This window comes from Vigna umbellata, chromosome 2 (assembly GCF_029865625.1).
Source record: "Vigna umbellata cultivar VRB3 chromosome 2, Vumbellata_1.0, whole genome shotgun sequence".
Taxonomy (NCBI): domain Eukaryota; kingdom Viridiplantae; phylum Streptophyta; class Magnoliopsida; order Fabales; family Fabaceae; genus Vigna; species Vigna umbellata.
Genome location: NC_142166.1, coordinates 50,429,769 through 50,454,016, shown reverse-complemented (window position 1 = coordinate 50,454,016; position 24,248 = coordinate 50,429,769). Strand labels below are relative to the sequence as shown.

At 34.6% G+C, this 24,248-nt stretch overlaps 2 protein-coding genes, 1 long non-coding RNA gene and 1 pseudogene across 3 annotated transcripts; 2 read left to right on the top strand and 2 right to left on the bottom strand.

Moving 5' to 3' along the window:
* Positions 1-1,930: 1,930 nt before the first annotated feature.
* LOC148204245 (protein FAR1-RELATED SEQUENCE 5-like) lies at positions 1,931-7,099 on the top strand (annotated as a pseudogene).
* A 208-nt stretch (positions 7,100-7,307) lies between these two features.
* On the bottom strand, positions 7,308-8,143 carry LOC148204244 (uncharacterized). Its single transcript, XM_088106658.1, has 3 exons — positions 8,084-8,143; positions 7,854-7,988; positions 7,308-7,769 (listed from the first exon to the last, which is right to left on the bottom strand). Exons 1-3 carry the CDS (start codon positions 8,141-8,143, stop codon positions 7,308-7,310), a joined length of 657 nt encoding a protein of 218 aa, XP_087962784.1.
* A 9,811-nt stretch (positions 8,144-17,954) lies between these two features.
* Positions 17,955-21,915, top strand: LOC148204243 (phosphatidylinositol/phosphatidylcholine transfer protein SFH8-like). The gene is made up of 14 exons (XM_088107352.1): positions 17,955-18,174; positions 18,416-18,713; positions 18,809-18,908; positions 19,005-19,271; positions 19,383-19,460; positions 19,560-19,661; positions 19,765-19,814; positions 19,900-19,999; positions 20,105-20,203; positions 20,317-20,433; positions 20,527-20,653; positions 21,130-21,464; positions 21,572-21,646; positions 21,748-21,915. The coding sequence occupies exons 1-14, from the start codon at positions 18,159-18,161 to the stop codon at positions 21,763-21,765; spliced, it is 1,782 nt and encodes a 593-aa protein (XP_087963478.1). The 5' UTR covers positions 17,955-18,158; the 3' UTR covers positions 21,766-21,915.
* Positions 21,916-21,964: 49 nt separating this feature from the next.
* On the bottom strand, positions 21,965-24,221 carry LOC148204242 (uncharacterized). Its single transcript, XR_015784459.1, has 2 exons — positions 23,674-24,221; positions 21,965-22,288 (listed from the first exon to the last, which is right to left on the bottom strand). It is a non-coding gene; the product is annotated as an uncharacterized LOC148204242 (long non-coding RNA).
* Positions 24,222-24,248: the final 27 nt, after the last annotated feature.

Below are 24,248 nucleotides of genomic sequence, written 5' to 3'. Positions count from 1 at the left end.
TGTTTTCGGGACATGGATTGGATCGAATCACAGGTCTTGATGAAGCGTTAAGTAGTTCCTCAGTTGGAGGACCTATGTCAGCTTTGAAGACCTACACATTGGTTAAAGTCAGTTTAACAATACGACTGCCGTACGTATCGAACAAAATAATTAGGATTTAGTTATGAGTTGACGATATTACCTTCACAACGTTCCGGACTGTTATATTCAAATAATAAATCCTGCCAAAAGGACTCAATGCACCAACCTGTGCGTAAAGACATGTATAACATTTTAAAGCAACGAATAAGTTTACGTGGTGCATGATTCTTAAAGGTTATAATTAGAAGGTGTAGTTGGTTTACACTTTGCAATAATAACACAGCACCAACTCCTATATCCGGCCCAAACTCTGGATGCAGAAGGACTTTGTTGTGAACCGAAGCAGACAATGACGTACTTTGATCCTGTTAGGAAGGAATACCGAAAAAGTTAACATAGCAGGCTTTTAACAAAGTTAACAATGTAGACACTGTGGCAGTTCAATCCTGTAAGTGATTCACCTTGACAACAATTTTCATGTCACCCAATCCATTTGGGTTGCACTCTTTAACAATGCATGCTACAAATGGAAGGACATGCATTGACTTCACGCGTTCTAGCTGGGTGACGTTGTTAATGTTGCCATCTTCTACAAGTCCTGCAAACAATATCATACCATTGTTATTGAAAACATAAAACATTTAAACTACTTAACCGTGTCCACTGATAATGAAAAAGTTGACCATGGTGTTTAATGAACTTCTCAGCCCATATCCAAGGATTAGATTTAAAATCTCGATCAAATGTTGCCTTTGCAATGTCAGTAACAAATTCCTGTGTTGACTTAGGTTCATCTGTTTGCCTGTTTAGCATGGCCGCTTGTACATTTCCAGCTGGTCCTGGTATCAACGTTGCAGTTGAGTTGCACTTTTTTAAGAATGCTTTGAGATCACTGTCGTCTATATCAAGTCCCTCCCATGGCTCCATTCCTTCAAACTGCATCGTTGAAAACGAATTAGGTTATGCATGGGCCAACGAAAAAACACACTACTTGTAGTTAAAGGAGAAGCTACTGTACCTGACGTCCAAACTACTTAGAAGAGATATGCCAATAGGAAATCGAAAGTTGTATTATATAGACGAATATAATATTATAATATTGACTTAAATGGCCATAATTACACTTGAAACTTTTTTAACACAACTGACGCAGGGATAACTTAACAATTGAATAATGATATAATAATATTATATTATTATGACAAGACGTTTGTGCAGCTAAAACCCTTAATTGGCTTGTCATGCAATTAATGTTTAGGCGTTCCTTACGTTGGAGTTTCCCGCCCATCCACCAACTTCCATTTAATGGAGTATGAAGCCAAATAAACCGGACCTTTGTCATTAATTTCTTTGTTCGCATTACTCACCTTTTGCTCATTCAAGAATTACAGGGTATGGCCGAAAGCAACAGCTTCCGTGTATGAAGTTGGCAAGGCATTGAAGAGCATTTAATCCCAGCAAGTTGTTCAGACATTGAAGAGCATTTAATCCCCAGGAGCTTGGCCGTTGGACCTTGGTGGGATATTGAAGGCCATTTATTGAAGCGGTTGTGAAAGGACGTTGGTTCTCTTAGTAAGTTAATGTTTTACTCATTTGTAATGTTATGCCTTCTATTAAAGAGTTATTTTGTGGTTGATTGAACAAAGAAAAATGTTGCCTTTTGTTACAATATTGTTTGAAAGTTGCAAATACAAGAAATTTGTCGTTTTCACAAAGTGTGGGCATGAACATTAGTGGTCCCGGAATACCAAATATGTTGTTGTCATGTTTTAATGATCGCTTTCATTAACCTTTGACGTCCATGTCATGTTGGACTAGGCGTTGCTTTTGATTGTGTATGTCACGTATTATGGCGTCTGAAGAAGTACCTTGTGCGGTCAACAACGATTCCACTGAGAATGTGAACGATATTGTCCCTAAAATTCATATGTGGTTTGATACAATTGAAGAGGTTAAAAGTTTTTACACTGAGTATGCTGTGAGGAGTGGTTTTGGTGTTCGGATACGGACTTCTAGGACAAATAAGAACAACGACTTAATCTTCCTTAAATTAGTTTGCTCTAGGGAAGGGAAGTACCTATCTTCCATTGCTCCAGAATGGAAAACCCAGCCAAGTCAGAAAAACCAATGTCCAGCTGGAATAACTGTTGTTATGAAAGAAGGAAGATGGCAGGTGAGAACAGTTGTTACTGAACACAGCCATGACATGTGTCCAAATAACTCCAACCTTATACGTGGTAATCGAAGAATTAATATGCATGTGAAGCACACCCTTAATATCAATGATAATTCCGGTGTTCGCATTAACAAAAGTTTCATATCTTTGGTCAATGAGGCCGGTGGGTTCGAAAATATGCAATTCGTGGAACGTGATGCCCGTAATTATATTGGGCAGCAGAGAAGAACTCTTTGTAAGGAAGGTGATGGCCAAGCACTTTTAACATATTTTTCAAGAATGAGAGAATTAAACAATGATTTTTTCTATGATATGGAAATGGACGACGAGAACCGAATAAGCAGTGTGTTTTGGGCCGATGCACGAAGTCGTGCAGCATGTCTAGATTTTGGTGATGTTGTGTCGTTTGACACAACCTACCTAACAAACAAATATGATATGCCATTTGCACCGTTTGTTGGTGTTAATCATCATGGTCATTCAATATTACTGGGTTGTGCTTTGATTTCCGCAGAGGACACTAGGACATTCACATGGTTATTTTCAACTTGGCTTAGATGTATGTCAAACAAGGCTCCTGAAGGTATCGTCACTGATCAATGCAAGGCAATGTCCAATGCCGTAAACGTTGTGTTTCCAAACACAAAACACCGTTGGTGCTTGTGGCACATCATGAAAAAAATACCTGAGAAGTTGCAAGGCTACAAAGGCTATAAAGCAATCAAAAGTGAACTTAAGAGGCTTGTGTATGACACAGTCAGTTATGAAGACTTTGAGTTAGGGTGGGCAAAATTGATGTCATGTGAAAGGTTAGAGAATAATGATTGGCTAAATTCGTTGTATGCAGATAGACAAAGATGGGTTCCTTGTTATATGAAACATCAATTTTGGGCGGGAATGTCAACTACCCAACGAAGTGAGGGCATGAATGCATTCTTTGATGGATTCATAAATTCCAGTACAACACTTCAACAATTTGTGCAGCAGTACGATAACGCCCTACGACAAAAAGCGCAAAAAGAACTTGAGGCCGATTTTTCTTCGATGAATACGACACTACCATGTGGATCTCAATCTCTTATTGAAAGACAATACCAAACCGAGTACACACAGGCAAAATTTGTGGAAGTTCAAAACGAATTTCGGTCCCGCATGAACTGCTTCGTTAAAAACATGACAAAAGAAGGTACAATAACTACGTCCAGTGTTAAAGAAGACTTCATATGAGAGGCTGAGTGTCGTTCAAAATTTCATGAAGTAGTCTTTGATCCTGCGACAACTGACACTCACTGTAGTTGCCAACTGTTTGAGTTTAGGGGAATCTTGTGTAGACATTCCTTATTGGTCCTAGGGCAAGAAGATGTGCGTAATGTACCAACAAAATATGTTTTGCGTAGGTGGAGCAAAAACGTGCGTAGAAGACATACTCTCATTAAAGCATCTTACACCAACAACATTGAAGACCCTAAGATGCAAAGGTACCAAGCTTTGTGTAAGCGTTTCTATGACATCGCAGAGGTTGCTTGTGACTCTGACACTGCATCTGAAAACTTGCTTTCGGATTTAAACTGTATAGCCAAAACTTTGGGTGTATGTACATCAACCACATTGTCGACGGTGAATGATGCATCTCACATGGATGGACGTCTGCAGTGTAATGAAGAGGTTCCACGTAGCTGTGAAATTGACGGCTTACTTGTGCGCAATCCTGTAGCTGTCAAACGCAAAGGCCGACCCAGGACAAAAAGGTTGCAATCAACAGTTGAAAAAATTACCAAAAAGAAAAAGTCCCATGGTGCTAAAACCAAACATGGAAGGAATTCCAATGTCAGTAACAGACACACATGTCGTTTCTTTTGATGTACTTTTATTAGTCATCAACTTCATTGATTTAAACCTTAACTAATACTCTTATTTCAGGATACAAGTAACCAACACATAACGGACGTCCACAATGTTGAGGAACTTCCAACTGACGAGATAACGGACGTCCACAATGTTCAGGAACTTCCAACTGAGGAGATAACGGACGTCCACAATGTTCAGGAACTTCCAACTGAGGAGATGTTCGAATCTCAAGTCACCCAATCAGATTTCATGTCTTTATTGACATCCAGAGAATACATTGTTCACAATGATGACTTTTCAGGAAATACTTATACACACCTTTAACCCATGTACTGTGGGTAGAAACTTATTTTTTTGGGGTATGTATGGTGTTCAATATAATGTGTGTCGTTTCATTCAAATAAATAACATTAATATATCACTTGGTTACATTTATTTTTCATGAATATGGTTACTGAGGAATGTTTACTACCGAACGGTGTGTTTGCTGGGTAAACGTTGCGCGTGCTGTGCTTCCTTGGTATGACGGTCGTTATGTAGCCACCGTTCGCCCATTCTTATCATCCTTCGTTTTGTTCGGCAATTATGGGGTTTGACATGTGCTGTACTTTTGACTTTCAACGTTCGGTTTGTCAACTACGTTGTTAGGACGGTCCTTATTTGGCGGCCGTTCCGTAATATTCTTATTCGCAGAACGTTCGTTGTCAATGTTAGTAGCGTTCGTTCTTAATGTGGTTATTCTTCTTCTGTTATCCATTTAATGTACCCCAACCACCACGTCATAAACTAGTACGACTCATTTATTATGAAATAAATGGTTGTTGAAACGGTTCAACACATTAACTGCTTCGTTGAACGGATTCAAATTCCTCACCTCCCAATGGCATTCATCGTTCTTGTAACGAACCAATTAATTCACTCTACAAATTCATTAGACACGTCTGACGGTGCACTGTTCTGACGTTTCGTCAAACCTCTTCATTGTGTATATATATTTGTGGTTTAGGGTTGGGTAAATGGAAAGAGCCTAACATATTGGTTTTGCATATTGAAGTTATGGCTGCCTCAACCTCCGCTCTAACATTACGAGTGTTGTGGAAATTTGGATCCATCCACTTTTCTCATTCGGTAATCATGTTCTTCGTAATTATTTTCTTCTCATGACAGTTAGCTTATACTTGCTTAAAACTTCTGCAGGACATTGGGTACGTTTATAGGCACTTTGCTGCGGCCTTCCAAAATGAATTAGGACCGACATGGTCCTTGGTGGACAACAATGGTCACACGCATGTGGTGACTTATAACATGGATACCGTCAATCCAAGAATAACTAATGGTTGGGGTGAAATGAGAAACATATACCCCGAAAGATTGAACGATTCCCACATAAGCTTCGACTATGTGGGTAATAATCATTTCCATATCACCATATATTTCGGTGCTTGCTCCCAAGAGAGTAGGGAATCCTTCATTTATGATGGTACCAATTATCCTGATACCTCATTGTTTCCGGTGAAGTTGACAAAATCACAAGCAGAGGGTAGTCATTTGGTACGTCCTAACTAAATTTTTATTTTGTTAATAAATTGTCATAAATTGGATAATGTGATTTACTTCATTTTTGTTACTGGCACAGGACTTGCAAATTGCATTTGGGAATCTTATCAGGAGCAAAGGGTTGACACAGGTTATGCTCCTTGGACAGAAGGACGGCGTCATGTGTAGTGTTTTGGTTTCTGTCACTCGCAATTCCACAAAGTTTGGCAAAGGATGGAAGGAATTTTGCAGGGAATATGGGTTGAAGGAGGGAGACGTCCTAGTGTTTGAGGTTAACAATCTTGGAAATGACATTTTAGTTCAAGTTTATATTAATGGATGTCCCTGTACTGTTATACATCCAATCTCACTGTAAACCGTAATCTACATTACGAATTCTTGTAACTGTCTTTGAATTTTTATCATGTAATGAAAATGCAATTATTACTTTTTTCTGTCAACCACGTTGGTCTTGATTCAATTGTTGTAGTTGAACTTCAATAATTTTGTCGTAACTTCATTTGTTATGGTAAAAAAAAATTAAATAAATTCATTAAAACCAATGCAATAAAACATTTGTCAAAATTATCACTAACATAAAAAAGTAAATAATGTTTTCGAAAATATTCTACATAAATAGGACTTTAGTTAAAATATTTGGGTACTTACGTTATCAGTTTTGCCCACAGGGGTTTCTGAACTTCGAAATCAAATTTCTACCTGACAAAAATGCCCAATAAGGTAGACTTAGTTGGACATCAAGGTTTTCATCTACTCTTGAAATTTTAAAAAAATAAAATCATGATAATACAAAATCAAAAATTAACGTGTGGGATGGTAGTTAATATGATTGGGTACTTAGTTTATAAGTTATGCACACTACGGTGCAGTAGCTCTTTCATAAACGGTTTGAACTTGTAATATTGACCATCATGTTATAAATTATTATATTTTACTATAATAAGCGTGTTAAATTATCAATATATAACACAACCTAAGTCCCAAAATTATGTTACAAAACAACAGCTGGACCTAACAAAACACAAATGGGATGACCGTTCAAATAAGTGGGGACTAATGTTTCAGAGCGGTCGTCCTCGCCCCTCGGTATCTCCACTTGCTCAGGACGGTCGACCTCGCTCCGGTCGTTCAGCCCTCTTGATCGCACTCGCTCTCCCACTCGCTCAGGACGCTCGTCCTCGCTCCGGTCGTTCAGCCCTCTTGCTCCCACTCGCTCTCCCACTCGCTCAGGACGCTCGACCTCGCTCCGCTCGTTCACCAGTCTTGCACCCACTCGCTCTCCCACTCGCTCAGGACGCTCGTCCTCGCTCAGGACGCTCGTCCTCGCTACGGTCGTTCAGCCCTCTTGCTCCCACTCGCTCTCCCACTCGCTCAGGACGCTCGACCTCGCTCCGCTCGTTCAGCCCTCTTGCACCCACTCGCTCTCCCACTCGCTGAGGACGCTCGTCCTAAAACAACTTCAGTTCATGTTCATCCCACTTCATTTGAAGTCCCTGCTTCTGTCATAAACTATTACAGACAATAACAATGAATTCATGACAATTCAAAAAAGGATTCCAATGTTTTCAAAATTAAAACAACTATTTAAACATGATTCCAAACATGATAACATTATCTAAAAGTGACATTCGTAATGTAATACAAATTACTCAGGTACTAATTTGTTTCTTCTAACACCTGCAGTATAAGGACTTCTTTTTACCACACTCTTAACTCGTATTCGGGGTTGCGCTTTCATACGATCATACATTGTGCTTTGTTGCATTTGAAATCCACCTTCAACCACAGTGGTTTGCTGCTCATGCTGAACCGGTGTACTTTGACAACCATCTTCACTTCCCCAACACGGTTCTTCCACAAATTCTTCATTCTTATCTTCATTCTTATCTTCATTCTTATCTTCATTTTTTGCTTCAACCAACTTTCTTAAATCCTTAATACTGCTTTCCATGTCCGCGATTACCAGTGTTTGTTCTTGTACAACAAAAAGTAATTTTTCCTTATCTCCTGTATTTTGCTTCTTAAATGGAATACCAAATTTCTCACAAGCGTCTTTCACCATACCATAACAAAGCTCCTCTTTGGACACACCAACATCAATAACAACCTGCAATGTGATTAACAATTTTTGTTTCATAATAACACAAATCATAAATAAATTTGCACCTTCCTGTAATCAACAACTACTCACCGATCCCTTTGCCAAAGCAGTTTTGATAAACTTATCCCCAATATTCATATCAATCCAGTTCAACAACCTTGGGAATTTTGTTACCCGTGTACTGTAAATGGACTTCGATGTCACAAAATGGTGACAAAACCATACCTGCAAATGTTTAATCCATCAACTAAGACAATAAAAATAATTCAAACAATAAACAATCATTGTCTTTCACTAACAATTACATAACAAACACGTACCTGCAACAGGTAAGCACATCCTTCAACATGAATATGACTTTTGGTTGTTTCATTCTTCATTGTTGTTGAAGCACCACACACACTTCCAACAAAGTACTGAAAAACTAAACTGCCCCAATTGTACTTACCCACACTCCCAAAGTCCGAAACAAGGTCAAATATGATTGGAAATACTACTCCACTTCGATTCGGAACCAAAAACTCTTATATGCCTACCAATATATACAAGCTGCAAAAATGTTCTATTGGAAAATTTTGATGTTCCTCTAACAAAAACTCATATACCATCCTGACATCCACTTTCCCCTCAGGGAAGTACTCCCTACAAACACTACGATGCCCAACTTTATTTAAATCTATCGCTTCACCAACAACAGGCAACCCTAACGAGAGACACACATCAAATTCGGTAAACTTAATAACTTTGCCCCCAAAATAAAACCCACTCATGCTATCTACCCATTCACCACATAACTTAGATAACAAATTCCTACCTATCTTAATAGAACTTGGCAAGTATAACAACCAACCAAAAACACTGTTCTCAATGTTTCCCTTCTGCTCAATAGTCAACCGTTCGTTCAAAACACCTATCATCTTGCTTCTGCAGTAGTGTCTCAACACTAACTGCATAGGAAGTCATGCTTATTAATTAAATACAGTCAAACAACAAATGTATGGAAATCAAATACAATCCTACGTACCTTCTTCGTTCTATCACTTCCTTTGTCACTTTGTTCACCACGTTCTTCCTCCATCACACTACAGCAACACAAAAACTTAAATTACATTACACCAACACAATGAACTAAAACAAAAAATTGGAAATCATAACAAACATTGTCAGCATTTGTTAAAACACAATAAAATATAATTCTCATTTATGAATGCATATAATTCGTGCCACACAAAACAACATTTTCAAACACTCATGGTACAGGAACAGGACTACTACCTTAGGCAAATTAAGTGGGTACCTGGGTTCCAGTTTTTGCACAACACGGCCAACTACGTCCACCCCTATCATTTTCGGGTGGATTGTTTGTTTTCCCTCATTTTATCTACTTCTAAGCAATCTGGGAACACTCATGTTAACATTATTTCATCATATTCCTGCCATACAAAACAACATTTTCAAACACTCATGGTACAGGAACAGGACTGCTACCTTAGGCAAATTAAGTGGGTACCTGGGTTCCAGTTTTTGCACACCAAGGCCAACTACGTCCATCACTCTCATTTTGGGGTGGCTTGTTTGTTTTCCCTCATTTAACCTACTTCTAAGCAATCTGGGAACACTCAGGATAACATTTTTTTAACATATTCGTGCCACATAAAACAACATTTTCATACACTCATGCGCGAGGAACATGACTGCTACCTCAGGCAAAATAACTAGGTACCTGGGTTCCACTTTTTGCACACAAAGGCCACGTTCGTCCATCACTCTCATTTTGGGGTGGCTTGTTTGTTGTACCTCATTTCAGCTACTTCTAAGTAATTTCGGAACAATTTCTTAACATTTTATTAACAAATTCGTCTCCCATAAAAATACATTCTCTAGGACCCTTGCTTCACCAACATTACTGCTACCAAACCCGAATGATGTGGGTCATTGGGTTCAAGTTTTTTGACACCAAGGCCAACTACAACCATGACTACCAATCCAACAGAATTAGAGCAACAGTGTAAGATTAAGCAGACAACTTGTATAAAAATTAGTTACAGAACAACATCCACTTGGGAGACGTTTCCTACATAACCAAATCCAATCCAAAAACAACATCATCCATGTATTCAACATTCATTCCACTGAAAAATGAAAAAACAGACCAACCTTGGGTGAAGACGACGCGTGGCGGTGGAACTCGCAGTGCGGAAAACCCCTCTTTTTGGTCCGCCTCACAGCCCACACTCCGCCGACACTCCGGCGACCCTCCGGCGGCACTCCGCGACAGTGACGGCACCACCTGGGACGACGCGACACCTTCAACGCCTCCGTAGGTCGCTGTGCCGGAACGGACGGAACACGATGCCGTGTTCGCTTGGAGCGGTCGACGACGGAGCTGCGGCGCCCCTCAAACGGAACGGGCTGGAGGGCGTTCGATCTCTCCGACACGGCCTTCAACAGTGAACGGCGGTGCCACTCCGGCAAGGACTCGGTCTCTCTCTCTCTCGCTCCTGAACCCTTTCTCCAACTCTCTCGTCTAGGTCATAGAAGTGGGTTTTGGTTGTTCGCGCTTCTCTGTCTACGAAGTTCGAATACCATTTCAAATTTGAAACGCAAGCTGCCCGTGCCCGTCCTCGCCACGTCACATTTGAAGCAGATTTCTTCAGATTTCCTCAGAACGCAGCAGCTTTTTTCGTTTTGAACGTGGCCCTCTCAAACGCTGACACGTGTGCTGTGTCGAAATGTTGTCAAATTTGGTTGTTCGAGTATCATTTTCCTTTCTAAAAAAACCCTCTAGGCCCATTACCAATTCTTTCATATGTCATTATGCTTGTGAAAATTAGATAAGACAAAAATTATAAAATGAAAACTCATTATAAAATCATTTATTTAAGAAATTGTTTAAGTGCGAGTGTTTCTGATTTTTTGCTGGCCAATTACCAATTTCTTTGGATGTCATTATGCTTGTGAAAATTAGATAAGACAAAAATTATAAAATGAAAACTCATTATAAAATCATTTATTTAAGAAATTGTTTAAGTGCGAGTGTTTCTGATTTTTTGCTGGCCAATTACCAATTTCTTTGGATGTCATTATGCTTGTGAAAATTAGATAAGACAAAAATTATAAAATGAAAACTCATTATAAAATCATTTTTTGTAAAAAATTATTTAAGAGCGAGTGTTTCTGATTTTTTCCTGTCCAATTATCAATTCCTTCATATGTCATTATGCTTGTGAAAATTAGATAAGACAAAAATTATAAAATAAAAACTCATTATAAAATCATTTTTTTTGTAAGAAATTGTTTAACAGCGAGTGTTTCTGATTTTTTTTCAGTTGGGACAACAATAAAGAAAATGTTGGAATGAAAGAGATGAAAGAGAAAAGGTTGAGAGGAATGAGAGAGGTAAGTAAGGATTTAGGAAGTTTTTTTTTAAGTTTTGAGAATGAAAATGATTAAAATACCCTTAACCTTAAAACTTAGAATTAGAATTCATGATATATAAGGGTATTTTTGTTTACTAAAATCCGGTATACATTACTAAAATATACCAATTAAAAACAGACGTATGCGCGTTAGCAAATATATATATATATATATATATATATATATATATATATATATATATATATATATATATATGAGAGTGTACACGTGTATCTCTTAATTTCATAAAAGTTATTAAGTATTTAAAAAAATTATTTTGTTATCTAATTTTATATATTTGAACCTGTTAATCGCTATTGTATGGTAAACCTGTGTATAGTGAAAACGGTACAAACATATTACATGAGTTGAAAAGTAAATTACCCGCTAATTTAGTATCTTAAATCCGCCATTTTGTCATGATATGGTTAGATGAGAAGAGTTGAGAGGATGTACTTCAAAAGTTGAATTTTTTTTAATTGGCTGGTAATAAAAAGGTTGCATGAGTGATTTAAGTAAAAGAAAGGAAAAGTATGGTGATGAATGATTTAATTAAAATTGTGTGTCTAGAATAAATGCTGCCATGTTTGAGTGTCCCATAATGTCATGTCAAGATGATGGAACCCCAGGTAGTGAGTTGTGACATGTAGATCGCCATAAATCACGAGAAGCTAAGATGTCCATCCATATATATATGATTTCATTTCCCATATCTAATTAAATCCATCATTCACGTCAAACCAAAAAGGGAAAATTTACTGTTCTAATCCCTTCCCATCTGCTAATCTTATTTACTTTAAACAGAGGCTCACCCCTAATCGAATGAAAAGTTAAAAGTGATTATGGTAATCCATGATTGCTTATGTAAAGTTGAATATACAATCTTTATAGTTTTACATCTTTACAACAGTGAAAGTAATTTGGGAAGTATTGAAAGAAAAGAAAGAATTAAAAAAAGGAATTTATGGATATTGGGGAAGTGAAGAAAATCTAATGGGGAGGTCCAATGGTTGAGAAATTGATGAGATAAGATTATGGTTATAATTAAAAGCATAATTAAAAGTAAGACTATGCAGAAGAGTGAAGGCACATCATAATGGATTGAGTATCCGAATGGGAATCGTCTCTCTGTTGTGTGCTTTGATTTGATTTTATGATATGTTTTGCACTTTCTTCCTCTAATTATTCCAAACCCTTTCTTCTGTAGAATGAATAAGATATCTTTGTCGTTTCAATTTCATAGATATACATCAACAAATACAAGGTTGCTCTTCCTACCTTTTTCACAAAAAGTGCCACAACATTTATCCAACCAAAACCTCGTTTATTCCTTTATTCTTATCAAAATTCATTCATATTGCTTGTGTATATTTTAACAATATTTGTATACTTATAGTATAGAATAGTTCTATTCAGACATTCAATTGTTTATGCATTTAAAGATAACTATGGTAAAATGTTGTAAAATTAATGTAGATTATTTCACACGGTTTGCGTAATTTTTTTTTTCAATTTAAACATCTGCAAAAAAAAAATAGTATATTGGTTACATGGGTTGAAAACTGATTGATGAATGATTTTGTTGAAGTCTCAAAATTATTAATCAATATCAAACATCTTATTAAATAGTGAAATGCTTGCCTTATAAATAAAAGAAATAGAATAGAAATTTTCATATCCATTTCTTAATCCTTACTTAATTAAAAAAAAAGTCGAGGTCAATGATATTGAAATAATATTCAAGTTCAAGCTTTATTGTCGTTTTATGAGATTGAGAGATTATCTGCAAAATATATTTTGATATCAAAATCAACAAAAATTCAGTAACTTAAGTAATTAATGTGTATTAAATACAATTATCTATCTTTTCTATTAATAACAGCTTAATTAGGATTCAACGGATGATAAGTACATCTTATCTTAAATTGATTAGTATTAAGACTAATGTTCTTATATGTATGAACACAAGAATGATATGTGATTGTATTCATTCCATGGATGTCTATCTAGATCGTTTGATTTTAAGTTAATGGATGGTCATATGGTTCAAATAATTTATAAGAGAAGTTGTAGAGTAAATTTTTTGATAAATCTCATAGAAATAATTCATTTTTTATAATTTATTTAGATAAATTTTAAAACTATACTATTAATAAACTATCTAATGTACACTTGTATATTGATTGTTTTTACACCTACACTTTGAACGTGATACTATTTAATAAAGACATAAAAGTGTCATGATTTCAGATAATTGTTTTGACTAAGATAAAAAGGAGACTCCTATCTTTTGAAATAATAACTCAGGCGTAGTCATTCTATTCTATCCTCGTCTTTAAATATTTGATAATTTAATTAAAAACATATTTTAAGTAAACGTCACACGCACCTAATCCAACCATGAAGCTATGCTTTATAGATTTTTTTTATTTTTTTTATTGAACTATGTTTTCAGTTGATGCACACTTTCTGTGGTAAAAGAATACTGAAACAATTATATACTTGTTACTCAAAAAAATTATATTTTATTTCATATTTTGGCAGTGCGATGCAATACGTCGTTACTGCAATGTACTGCCAAAATCCCACCCAAACTTTACCTGCGCGTGACAATAATAATATAACCGACGACAGTTGGTTATGGACAATAAATCTAATATATTTTAAATTATATATATTATTCTGACCATTAATTTATTTTGATTAAAGTATATATTTGAATTGAAATGAAATTGTATTTTGTTTTGGAAATTTGAATCAAAAGGGGGCTTTATATGAAAGATAAATAGTGGTGAAAATGGTAATGATAGTTGAGTCCTCCACCATGATTTTGGTCATGCTCATCATCATTCCTACCATATTATCAAACTACCTTGTTACATCAACAATTTTGGATAATATAACGATATTTTAATGTCTAATAGATTTTTACACTTTTTTTCTGTTTTTTAATAAATATAAAAGTTTATTTTCTTAATAATAATGTTATCTCTAAAACTGATTGTTAAGTGATTGCTCAAATTGTCAAAAGACCACTTGTGTTTTGGATTTCAGATCAACACAAAAAATATCCATTATACACACTTTAATACTTATAATTTCACCTAAGTAGTTTTCTATTTCATGAATATAATTTTATTTCGTTTTAATAATATCAATTTGATTTTTATAATTAACATTTGAAATAACTTAGTGATGACCTGGCAATTTTGTAATGTTTAGACCTACATTCACTAAAATGTTATCATCAACATTAATTATCTTTTGTTGAAATTTAGTTTAAGAACTTTTTCATGAAGAATGGTGTTTATATCATAAACATCATTACTCTTTAACAATAGATACCATATAAGCAAATTAATAGATATTTTATAATAATAAAAATTACAAAAACATATATTATACCAGAAATAAAATACAAATTACGTTATCATAAATAATTGAAAAAATCATTTTAAAATATGCCACGCCTAGATATGTGGTAATTGAAGTGCCTTTCACTCATCACTTGGGCATCAATTAATTAATTAATTAATAGATAAAGTATATACAATGAATATTTTAAAATAAAGGGTGTAGTTATATTTTGATTCAAATGCTCTACATGAACATAATCCCAAAAGGTATATTTATATCCCATAGTGAGTGGTGGACTGAAATCTAAATTATTCTGCTGAGTACATAAAATAGCATGAAATTGAACTAAAATTATAAAACTCATCTGGGTATGCATTTTTTGGTGTTCTAATTATTCATCTGGGTATAAATGGTAGTCCCCAATATTACAAAATCATATTAGATAATTAAGGTATAGTTTTTATCAAATAGATTGATTAAAAAACTCACCAATTATATATATATATATTTTCTTTGAAGGTGATGATATTCTATTAATCATACACAAAAAGAATCCAAATCTTTTCAAATCTAAAATATAACATACATCACAAATGTCTTATATGGAGATATCACAAATATTTCAAAGGAGTGATTGATGTCTCTAGTCTTGTAAGCTTTATTTTTCTGAAGGGACGTCTATCCAAATGAACAAGAAATCATAAATTCCGCCTATTTCCTTGACCATGTTATTTCTTTCTGCACCCCCTCATTTATTAACTTCATCGTCACAAACATATAAAAAGACTAAATTACTTTTCATTAGTACAACATATAGCTGTTGTCATCATAATCACTTTCATTATTACAATTGTGAAGGAAAAAGGAAAGAACACTACAAAGAAAGAGAAAAATGAAAACACAAAAAAAAAATGTTAAAAATGTAAACGTTAAATTGAAATTCGTTTTTCTTTTAAATTTGTATGTATTTTGTTTCAAAATTTTAACAATAAATTAATATAGTTATTTTAATTAAATAATATTAATGTATTTTATATTTGTTAAATGATATTTTATATCGATATTTGAATTAAAATATATTAAAAGGTATAAACTCAAAGATCATCATAAAATACAATTGATATATGAAAAACTTTAATATAATTAAATTATAAAAAATTTTGGGGACAAAGACAATTTTTAATTTTGCATCAAAATTTAAAAACTAAAAACATATGTAAAACAAAGAAAAAACCACTCCACAACATTAATTTATGTGTTTCGAGAGGAAGGAATAGATCTTATGTGAGATATTCCAGAAAATTCATTTTAAAATATCACGTACATTCAAAAATGTTTTTTCTTTCAAAATACATTTTATAGCTTCTGATAATTTTATTTCAGAAACTTCGTTCGAAAAATTTTATTTTTAGAATTTTGAGAAACTTATTCCAAAAAATTGCCGAAACATATAATTAAAAAGTCACTTTTATACAAGATAAAATATAATTTAAAAAATTTGCCAGATGCTCGAAGAAACTGTGGAATGCTGAAAGTAAAAGCCCGAAAAGCAAAGCCATTTATTGGAACATTCTCTTGGATTTGTTATTCTCAACCTTCCCTCCCCCAGTTTTACTATTTTCACCCGAAAGTTTTATTAATTTGTGACATTACAAAATTATCCTACAACCTTAACTCGTATTTACCATCTTCCTTATTTACATGAATAGATATATGTTAAATTATACAAATCATTTTAAAAAAAAATAGTTAAAATCTATTTATTTAATTGTAAATATCTATAGGATTACTTACAAATGATATCTTTTAAGAACGAAATATTTTCAAGTTTAATCATAATAGAATATTTAATATTTTTTTCTACCCTAAGTCCCTTACTAAAATAATTTAATTGTTTTTTCTCTCACGTAAATAATATTACAAAAATTGAATCTTTTTGTTAAATGCATAAAAAAAACACTAATTTTTAGAGTTTTGTCTATGATTACACAAAGAAAAACTAATATTCGGTCGTGCTTTGGATCTACACGTATAACAAAACCTACTTTTTTATCGCATAATCATACATATGAAAACTAATTTCCGTCAATGTTAATTTTAAAGCGAGTGATGCGAATATTAAACTAAGGCGTGTAAATAGTGAATGGGCCGTATATTTATTTGCACATTGCATTAAAAGTACTTTTTTATTCAAATACTCATTTTGTTGAGTTCACATCCTTTGTTCTTTACAGAAATGGCATTGCCAAAATCGCATTTCCACCGTGATCGATGCACAGCAGACAAAAAATGGAATAATTTTTATAAAGAAAAAAAAAGTGTGAGAATGACCCAGTGGAAATATTAGAAATTTAAAGTTATGAGTGGGCCTGGCCTAGGAATGTTTTGGTTTGATGATTCCCTAATGGGCCTATACGAATAAGAGCATTAATGGGAATTTTAATATATTAGAAAAAAAAGGAAGAAATTTGTGGGCATAATAAAAGATTAAAATTGTTCCCTGACCGACATTTAAAATTCGGATTAGATTCTTCTAAATTTCTACTGAAACCTTTGACTTCTTTTTATTCAATACAAAAAAAAGTGTAATCAGTTTTATTGATAATAATGGGAGCACTTACTTTTAATTATTGGATTAAATTAAACAACAGTTCTGGTTGTATTTTCAATTCAAAATTTTACCTATTTTTTAAACTTATCTACACTCTTTAGGTACTAATGCTTGATATTTTCAGAATATTAAAATTTACTGTTTAAGTATTCAACAGCTTTGACATTTTTATTGTTATAAAGAATATATGATAAAATAAAATGATGTTTTAGTAATGCTTGATAGAAAAGACCGTATGACGAAAAGTGTATAACAAAGATATTTTCAGTTTCGTGAATAATAAACGTTTTTGGTAGAAGTATAATTGATTTTATGAATAAATGTTTATAAAATAATTCAATCAAAATTAGAAAATCATTTGACAATAAGTTGGAAGTGATTTTTTGTTAAGAATTCACGTATTAATCCGAGTTCTATATTTAAAAATATGAGAAAATAGAACACTACTGAATAATAAATGTGAAATACTTTTTAATTCATTATCTTAAAGTTTTTTGGACAAACATGATTTTACTTCTTTATATAGTTTTACTCAGGTCACGTTGCTTTCTGTATTCCCGGTGAAGGATAAAGGGAAACCAAAATAAGAATTAAAATAAGTAAATGAAGAAGTTAAAGAGGGAGGTAAAATTGGCGCCAAGTTGCACATCATGAACTCATAAATGGTGGACCCAGCAAGGCAAAGTTAGGAAAATAACGTCTGAAAAATTGGAGATAATTTACATGTGAATGAGGTGAAGCATATATAGGATAGATTCATGTATCAATTTGTTCATTAGATTTCCATTGTTTCTGAGAATATAATGTTGTATCCAAATTTACTGTACCATTAATTTTGTCTTCCGCCGACACTCAGTGTGTCCGCTTCATTATTAACGAACACTCCGAAAAGGAGTGAACCAACTTACGTGTCATTCACTCCAAAACAAAAAAAAACAAAAACGTTATAAGTTTCCAGATTTATCTGTCTTTGATTTCTGTTTCACCTGCACTCCGTCTTCGTTGACATGTCAACCAACCTCTGTGAGTAACCAAAAAACTCTCCTTTTCTTTCTTGTTTCGAATTGTGTTTTATCATCGTTATTTCGATGTTTCTTGGTTAAGAATTTGTATAAAGATTTCGTTTCTTTTAGATTTTAAGGTGTAGATTAGCTATTCGAGTGTGATTGAATGGAATTTAACTTCCGGGGATTGGATACTTGCCAAAAATTGTTAGTTCTGTATGAAATTTTTAGTGTTCAGAGTTTTTTGTTATTTTGATTAGGCTTTGAAGGATTGGATGAAAGAAGAGAGAGGAAACTGAGTTTCGAGAATAATTCAGAGGATGATCGGTGGACAAGAATTGGAAGTCTGAAAAAGAAAGCACTAAATGCATCAACCAAATTCAGACATTCTTTTAAGAAGAAAAGAAGCAGAAAAGGCTGTAGCAGCAGGAGCAATTCCCTCTCCATTGAGGATGTTCGAGATGTTAAAGAGCTTCAAGCAGTGGATGCATTTCGACAGGCACTTGTGTTGGATAACTTGCTACCTCCAATACACGATGACTACCATATGCTATTGAGGTCCCAAACACTATAACTGGGTTTTTTCTTTTGCATATTTTTCTGTGGATAAACTTCTTACACAGGAAATTCACGTATTAACACATTTCTTGCAGATTCTTGAAAGCAAGGAAGTTTGATATTGAGAAAGCGAAGCACATGTGGGCCAACATGATCCAATGGAGGAAAGAATATGGAACAGATACAATAATGGAGGTGAGGCATTGTGTATTCGATTTCACGATCTGAACATTGATTAATTTATTCAAACCTGTGGTTGATGTATACTACACTATGGTTTCTGCCGTGTAGGATTTTGAATTCAAGGAGTTGAATGAGGTTCTGAAATACTACCCACATGGCTATCATGGCGTGGATAAGGAAGGAAGGCCTGTTTATATTGAGAGGCTAGGGAAAGTTGATCCCAATAAGCTTATGCAAGTAACTACCTTGGAAAGGTATTTGAGATACCATGTTCAGAGTTTTGAGAAAGCTTTTGCTGTTAAGTTTCCGGCTTGTTCTATAGCTGCAAAGAGACACATAGACTCAAGTACAACTATTTTGGATGTTCAAGGCGTGGTAGGTTTTATGTAAATGGCTAATTAATGTTTTCTAAACACCGTTTTAACTTGAAGTTGATAAAAAATTAAGGTTGGAGTTTGTAATAATATGCTGTCTTGTATTTTCCAGGGCTTCAAAAACCTAACAAAGTCTGCACGGGAGCTGATCACCCGTCTGCAGAAGATTGATGGTGATTACTATCCTGAAGTATGTAGGTTTTATCTTCATTTTTTTTCATTAAATTTTCTTTTTGTTCATACATCTAGTGCTTCTAATTTTTATTCTCAAAATGATACTACTGTGCAGACACTCTGTCAAATGTTCATCATCAATGCTGGTCCTGGTTTTAAGATGCTCTGGAACACTGTGAAAACATTTCTTGATCCCAAAACCACTTCAAAGATCCATGTATGTGACAATTTTGATTTATTGTTAACGATTAACCTTCCATATTTTTGGCTCGGAGATAACTTAGGTATAGGTTTTAATTGACTCTTGAATGTTCCATTAGGTTCTTGGAAATAAGTTCCAGAGTAAACTACTTGAGATTATAGACGAGAGGTAACTGTACATTCAATTCTGGTAATGGAGTGATTTCTCAATCAACTTGTTATTTGAGAATTCTGACTAATGGTAAGCTTTGCAGCGAGCTTCCAGAATTTCTTGGTGGTATGTGCACTTGTGTTGATCAAGGTGGTTGTATGAAGTCAGATAAAGGACCGTGGCAAGACCCAAACATTTTAAAGGTGAGTGCTGAAATGAATAAATTTTAACTAGCTCTCTCATGTTTTTGGTTCTACTTTGTATCTTACTGAGTCTGTGATTCAACTAGAATAATTTTGGGCATGCAGATGGTTCTTAGTGGTGAAATGGGATGTTCTAAACAAATAGTAACTGTTTCCAACGACGAGGGGAAAGTGATTAAATGTGACAAGATATCTTATCCAATGGTAAATCTTCCATTACCATCTTGAACCCTGAAAATTTTGTAAGTTTGGAATTTTCAGATGTTATATTAACAAAGTCTTGTCTTTATTTTGATTCTGGGCTTTTGAGAAAACAGATTAGAGGTGGTAGTGATACATCTACAGGAGAATCAGGATCTGAAGTTGAAGATATTGCTTCTCCCAAAGCATGTGGGACCTGTATTAGCCCTATATTAACTCCTGTCTATGAAGAAGTGAGTGACCATGATACATTGATACTGATATTGAGGTTGCAAGATTAAAAATGTTTCAATAAATTTAATTTTAAGTGACTTTACGTTTATCAGGCAAGACTGGTTGGTAAGGCTAGTGATGGTGATCGCTTAGTTGAGTATGTTCCCATGGTTGACAAGGCCATTGTTGTTAGATCAATGGAGAAACAAGCAACATCGAGAAAACTACTTTGCTCAACAGGTTATATAGTTCATGCACAATTATTGGTTTTGACATGTCATTATTGTTAGCTGAGAATGGATATTATTGTTACTTAAAACCTGCTGGCATGGATGTAGACACTCATTTGTTTTTTCTTTAACTGAACCAACAAATGACATTTTCAAAATATCTGTCATAATTAATTTCTACGTTGGCATACAGAAAATATCTTAAGGAATGAGAAACTTGCAATTCCAGTTCAATAACTATCCCTTTCACAAAGTTCTGTTTGGTATTATTTTTCTTCACATTTTTCGCGTTCATTGAATCTGTACTTTACTACCTACCATTCCGAAGAGAGAAAAAAGTACGTCAAACTACTTTAATTCTTGCATGTGAAATAAAACTTAATTTACGATACAAAGATAAATAAATTTATATATCGACTTAGATTTGATTGCTGAATATTTTTTCTTTCGAGTACTGAAATGTGAAGAATCTCCTGAATGTTACAGCTGGCATCATTTTGGCTCTTTATACTTTTGCTCGTTCAATAGCATTTCGTGTGACCAAGGGAATACGGTACTCAGAATCTGGTTCTGCTTCAAATGTTCTTAACATGACTGTTGATTCAACAAATAAGGAGGATTGTCGTCCTCCTTTACGTGCTCCCGGATTCACAACGACAAACCTTTCCTCATCTACCTTAAAACGCCTCGGGGAGCTCGAAGAGAAGGTTGACATGCTGCAGTCAAAGCCTAATGTGATGCCGTATGAGAAAGAAGAGCTGCTCAATGCTGCAGTTTATCGTGTGGATGCATTGGAAGCAGAGTTGATAACTACAAAAAGGGTTTATATCTATTTGTGAATCACTTTTTAAACTTTTGGTGTGTGTGACATCATGTTCAACAATTTTTGTGTATATTTATAAACTGGTGTGTTTAACTTCGTAAACAGGCTTTATACGAGGCTTTGATAAAACAAGAAGAACTTATGGCACACATAGACAGTCAGGAAAGAGAGAAATTCAAGGCAAGTCGATGATGTTTGCATCTTGTTTAGATGAAGTTCTACTTATGGTGACGTCGTGCATGGGGACTCTTACAATTGTGTTCTATCTGTTTGAAATGCAGAGAAAGGGTTGCTGGTAAAGAAGGCACCGTGCATGGTCGAGTTGTTCGATGGGTGGTTTCAGTATCATACTTCTCTCCCTCCACAAATATATACATTATATGGGAACCAATTGACGGGCAATGATGATGTATAAAATTGCAGGGAAATATTGGTTTTCATTTCTGTCATTTTCCGAGTAAATTTTCATGACATCATGTTAGAATAAAAAAATCACAATGAACGAACATAAACATTATTTTGCTTGGCAGAAAGATTCATAATGGTACAACACCGATTAGACTTGAGTTAATTACATAATGAAACATTAACTACATTACATCGCATCTCTGACATGAAACCAACGTTTATCTCATCCATCATCTTTTACCTGAGAACGCTTGTACTCAAATCCTGATAATCTTCGGACCATGATGATCTTCATTGAATTGGGTTCTTCAGTCATAGTCACCATGATTCCGTACAAATTGAGGCCGTAGTCGTGGTTTTACAAGTTGCTTTTGCCTGCACCTTGAACGGAGCAGTTCTACTGACGCTAGATTTCTGCAGTACATAAGCCCGTCAGACATGTTGGTACTTTCTAACCAAAAGCAGAGAGAGTCTAAACCAAAATGAGCAAATCGTAAATAGTACTTAAGCGTGTCATTAAGGATAAATGAATTTAGAAGTGAAGACATAATTTCCACATGGCAAGAGTGCTACAATGCGAAAGTAGGGTACAATGAAAATTAGACGCCGTTTGGGAGTTTAGAATTAATCTGTAAGAAAAGCACTTGCAGAAACAAAAATTAAGATTTGGTACGTCTAGTTCATCAAGTTCCACCGTACAAGTTGGGCTGAAAACTAAAGTGGCAGCAGAAATGCTAATAGGGAACTAAACAACCAGTAATAAATAGTAATCGGATAGGGTCCGACCTATATGTACCCTCCCCGGCGAACAAAATGCAGAAACTAAATATTCACAAAAACAAACTCCAATTAATATTCACAACAATTATTCGACTCCACCCAGATTCCTGGGTTCAGTAAACAAATTCTCAACAGTTAACAAATCACATCATATGACAATCAAACCCATGCTATATACCCCAAAAGACATACCTTATAATCGGTGAAAAACAAAAATGCATACATTTAATTTAAGAGGGGGTGAGTTCTAATATCAAAAGGCAAATGGTTCTATCCATGGTTCTATCAATATTCCACAAGGAGTACTCTTCAAGTTGTATTTCAAATTACAAATAGCAATGTGTACGCGGGCCAAAAAACGCTATAGCAAGCTAGTGAGTAACCACTATTTTGAAAGTTTCTATATAATTTACAGAGGGTGCGTGTGTAGGCATATAAATTTTAATTAATAAAAAAAGCTCAAAATTAATGACATTCATAATCATCAATAAAATTTCGAGGATGTCAAACAAGTAAATTCCAACAAAAATAGCACCCCGAAAAAGCCTAAATTTCCTTTTCAACACCATCTTCTGAATCCGAGCTTTCTTACCATTTTTACAACTATTACAGCTGCAATTTTCATTTCTGAGGATTGAGATCACAAAAATAACCTCCAGAAAAGCTCTAATGTCTCCGTTTATGGGGCATTTTGGAATCAAACAATAGTGCCACTGGGGCCCCTATTTGGTCCACTACAGCCGCTACTCTAAACTGCTTCATTACGGCAACCCTTTAGTGTTCAGGGGCAGCGCTGAGGCTATAGTGGTGCTTCAGTGCGCTATTTAAATATTGTCATGAAATAAATTTAAAATAAAAATTATTGTGGTCACAATTGATTATGAAAGTCATTTGATAGGAATGTGTCAGTATGCTGGTGAAAAAGCATGACCACTTCTGATAATCCAACCAACACAAGTCCCTTTGTAACTACTGGAACTAGAGACAAAAAACAAGGAAAAGAGTGAGAAGGGAAAAACCTTGAAATGGCTTGTGAGCTCAATGTAGACACACTGAGATTATCAGTCAGGCCACGTCCAAACTAGGCTGACCAAAGGAAAAACCAGAACTGAGCTGAAGCCACCGTCTATAACATAGACTTTCTGAGTACTGTTTACAACATTATATTGCAAAGTTAGAGATAAGATATTTGCAAAGCAAAAACAGGTGTCCTGAGTGTTAATGTATTATTGTGGAAAATTGACAGAATATTGACATATCACTTTCCCAATTTCACCAATATGTACAAATCAAAATAGACAAGATCTGGACCAAAAGCGTTTAATTTATCTACTGCCTCCGTGTGTGTAGAAACAATATATAGACATTTTAGAAATAATAAGGGAGCCAAGAGTCCAATATGTATTAACATAAAAGCTTTCACAAACCAATTCAACAAGTCCATCATAAAGATATTGAAAGCAAAGCCACATTGAACCATTATATGAAGCACAATATAAGTTTCCAAACTTAAGATATGCATAGAAAAAACCTTCTGAAGGATAAATAATATTGACAAATTGCCAATACTTACCAATTCAATCTTCCCAAGTAT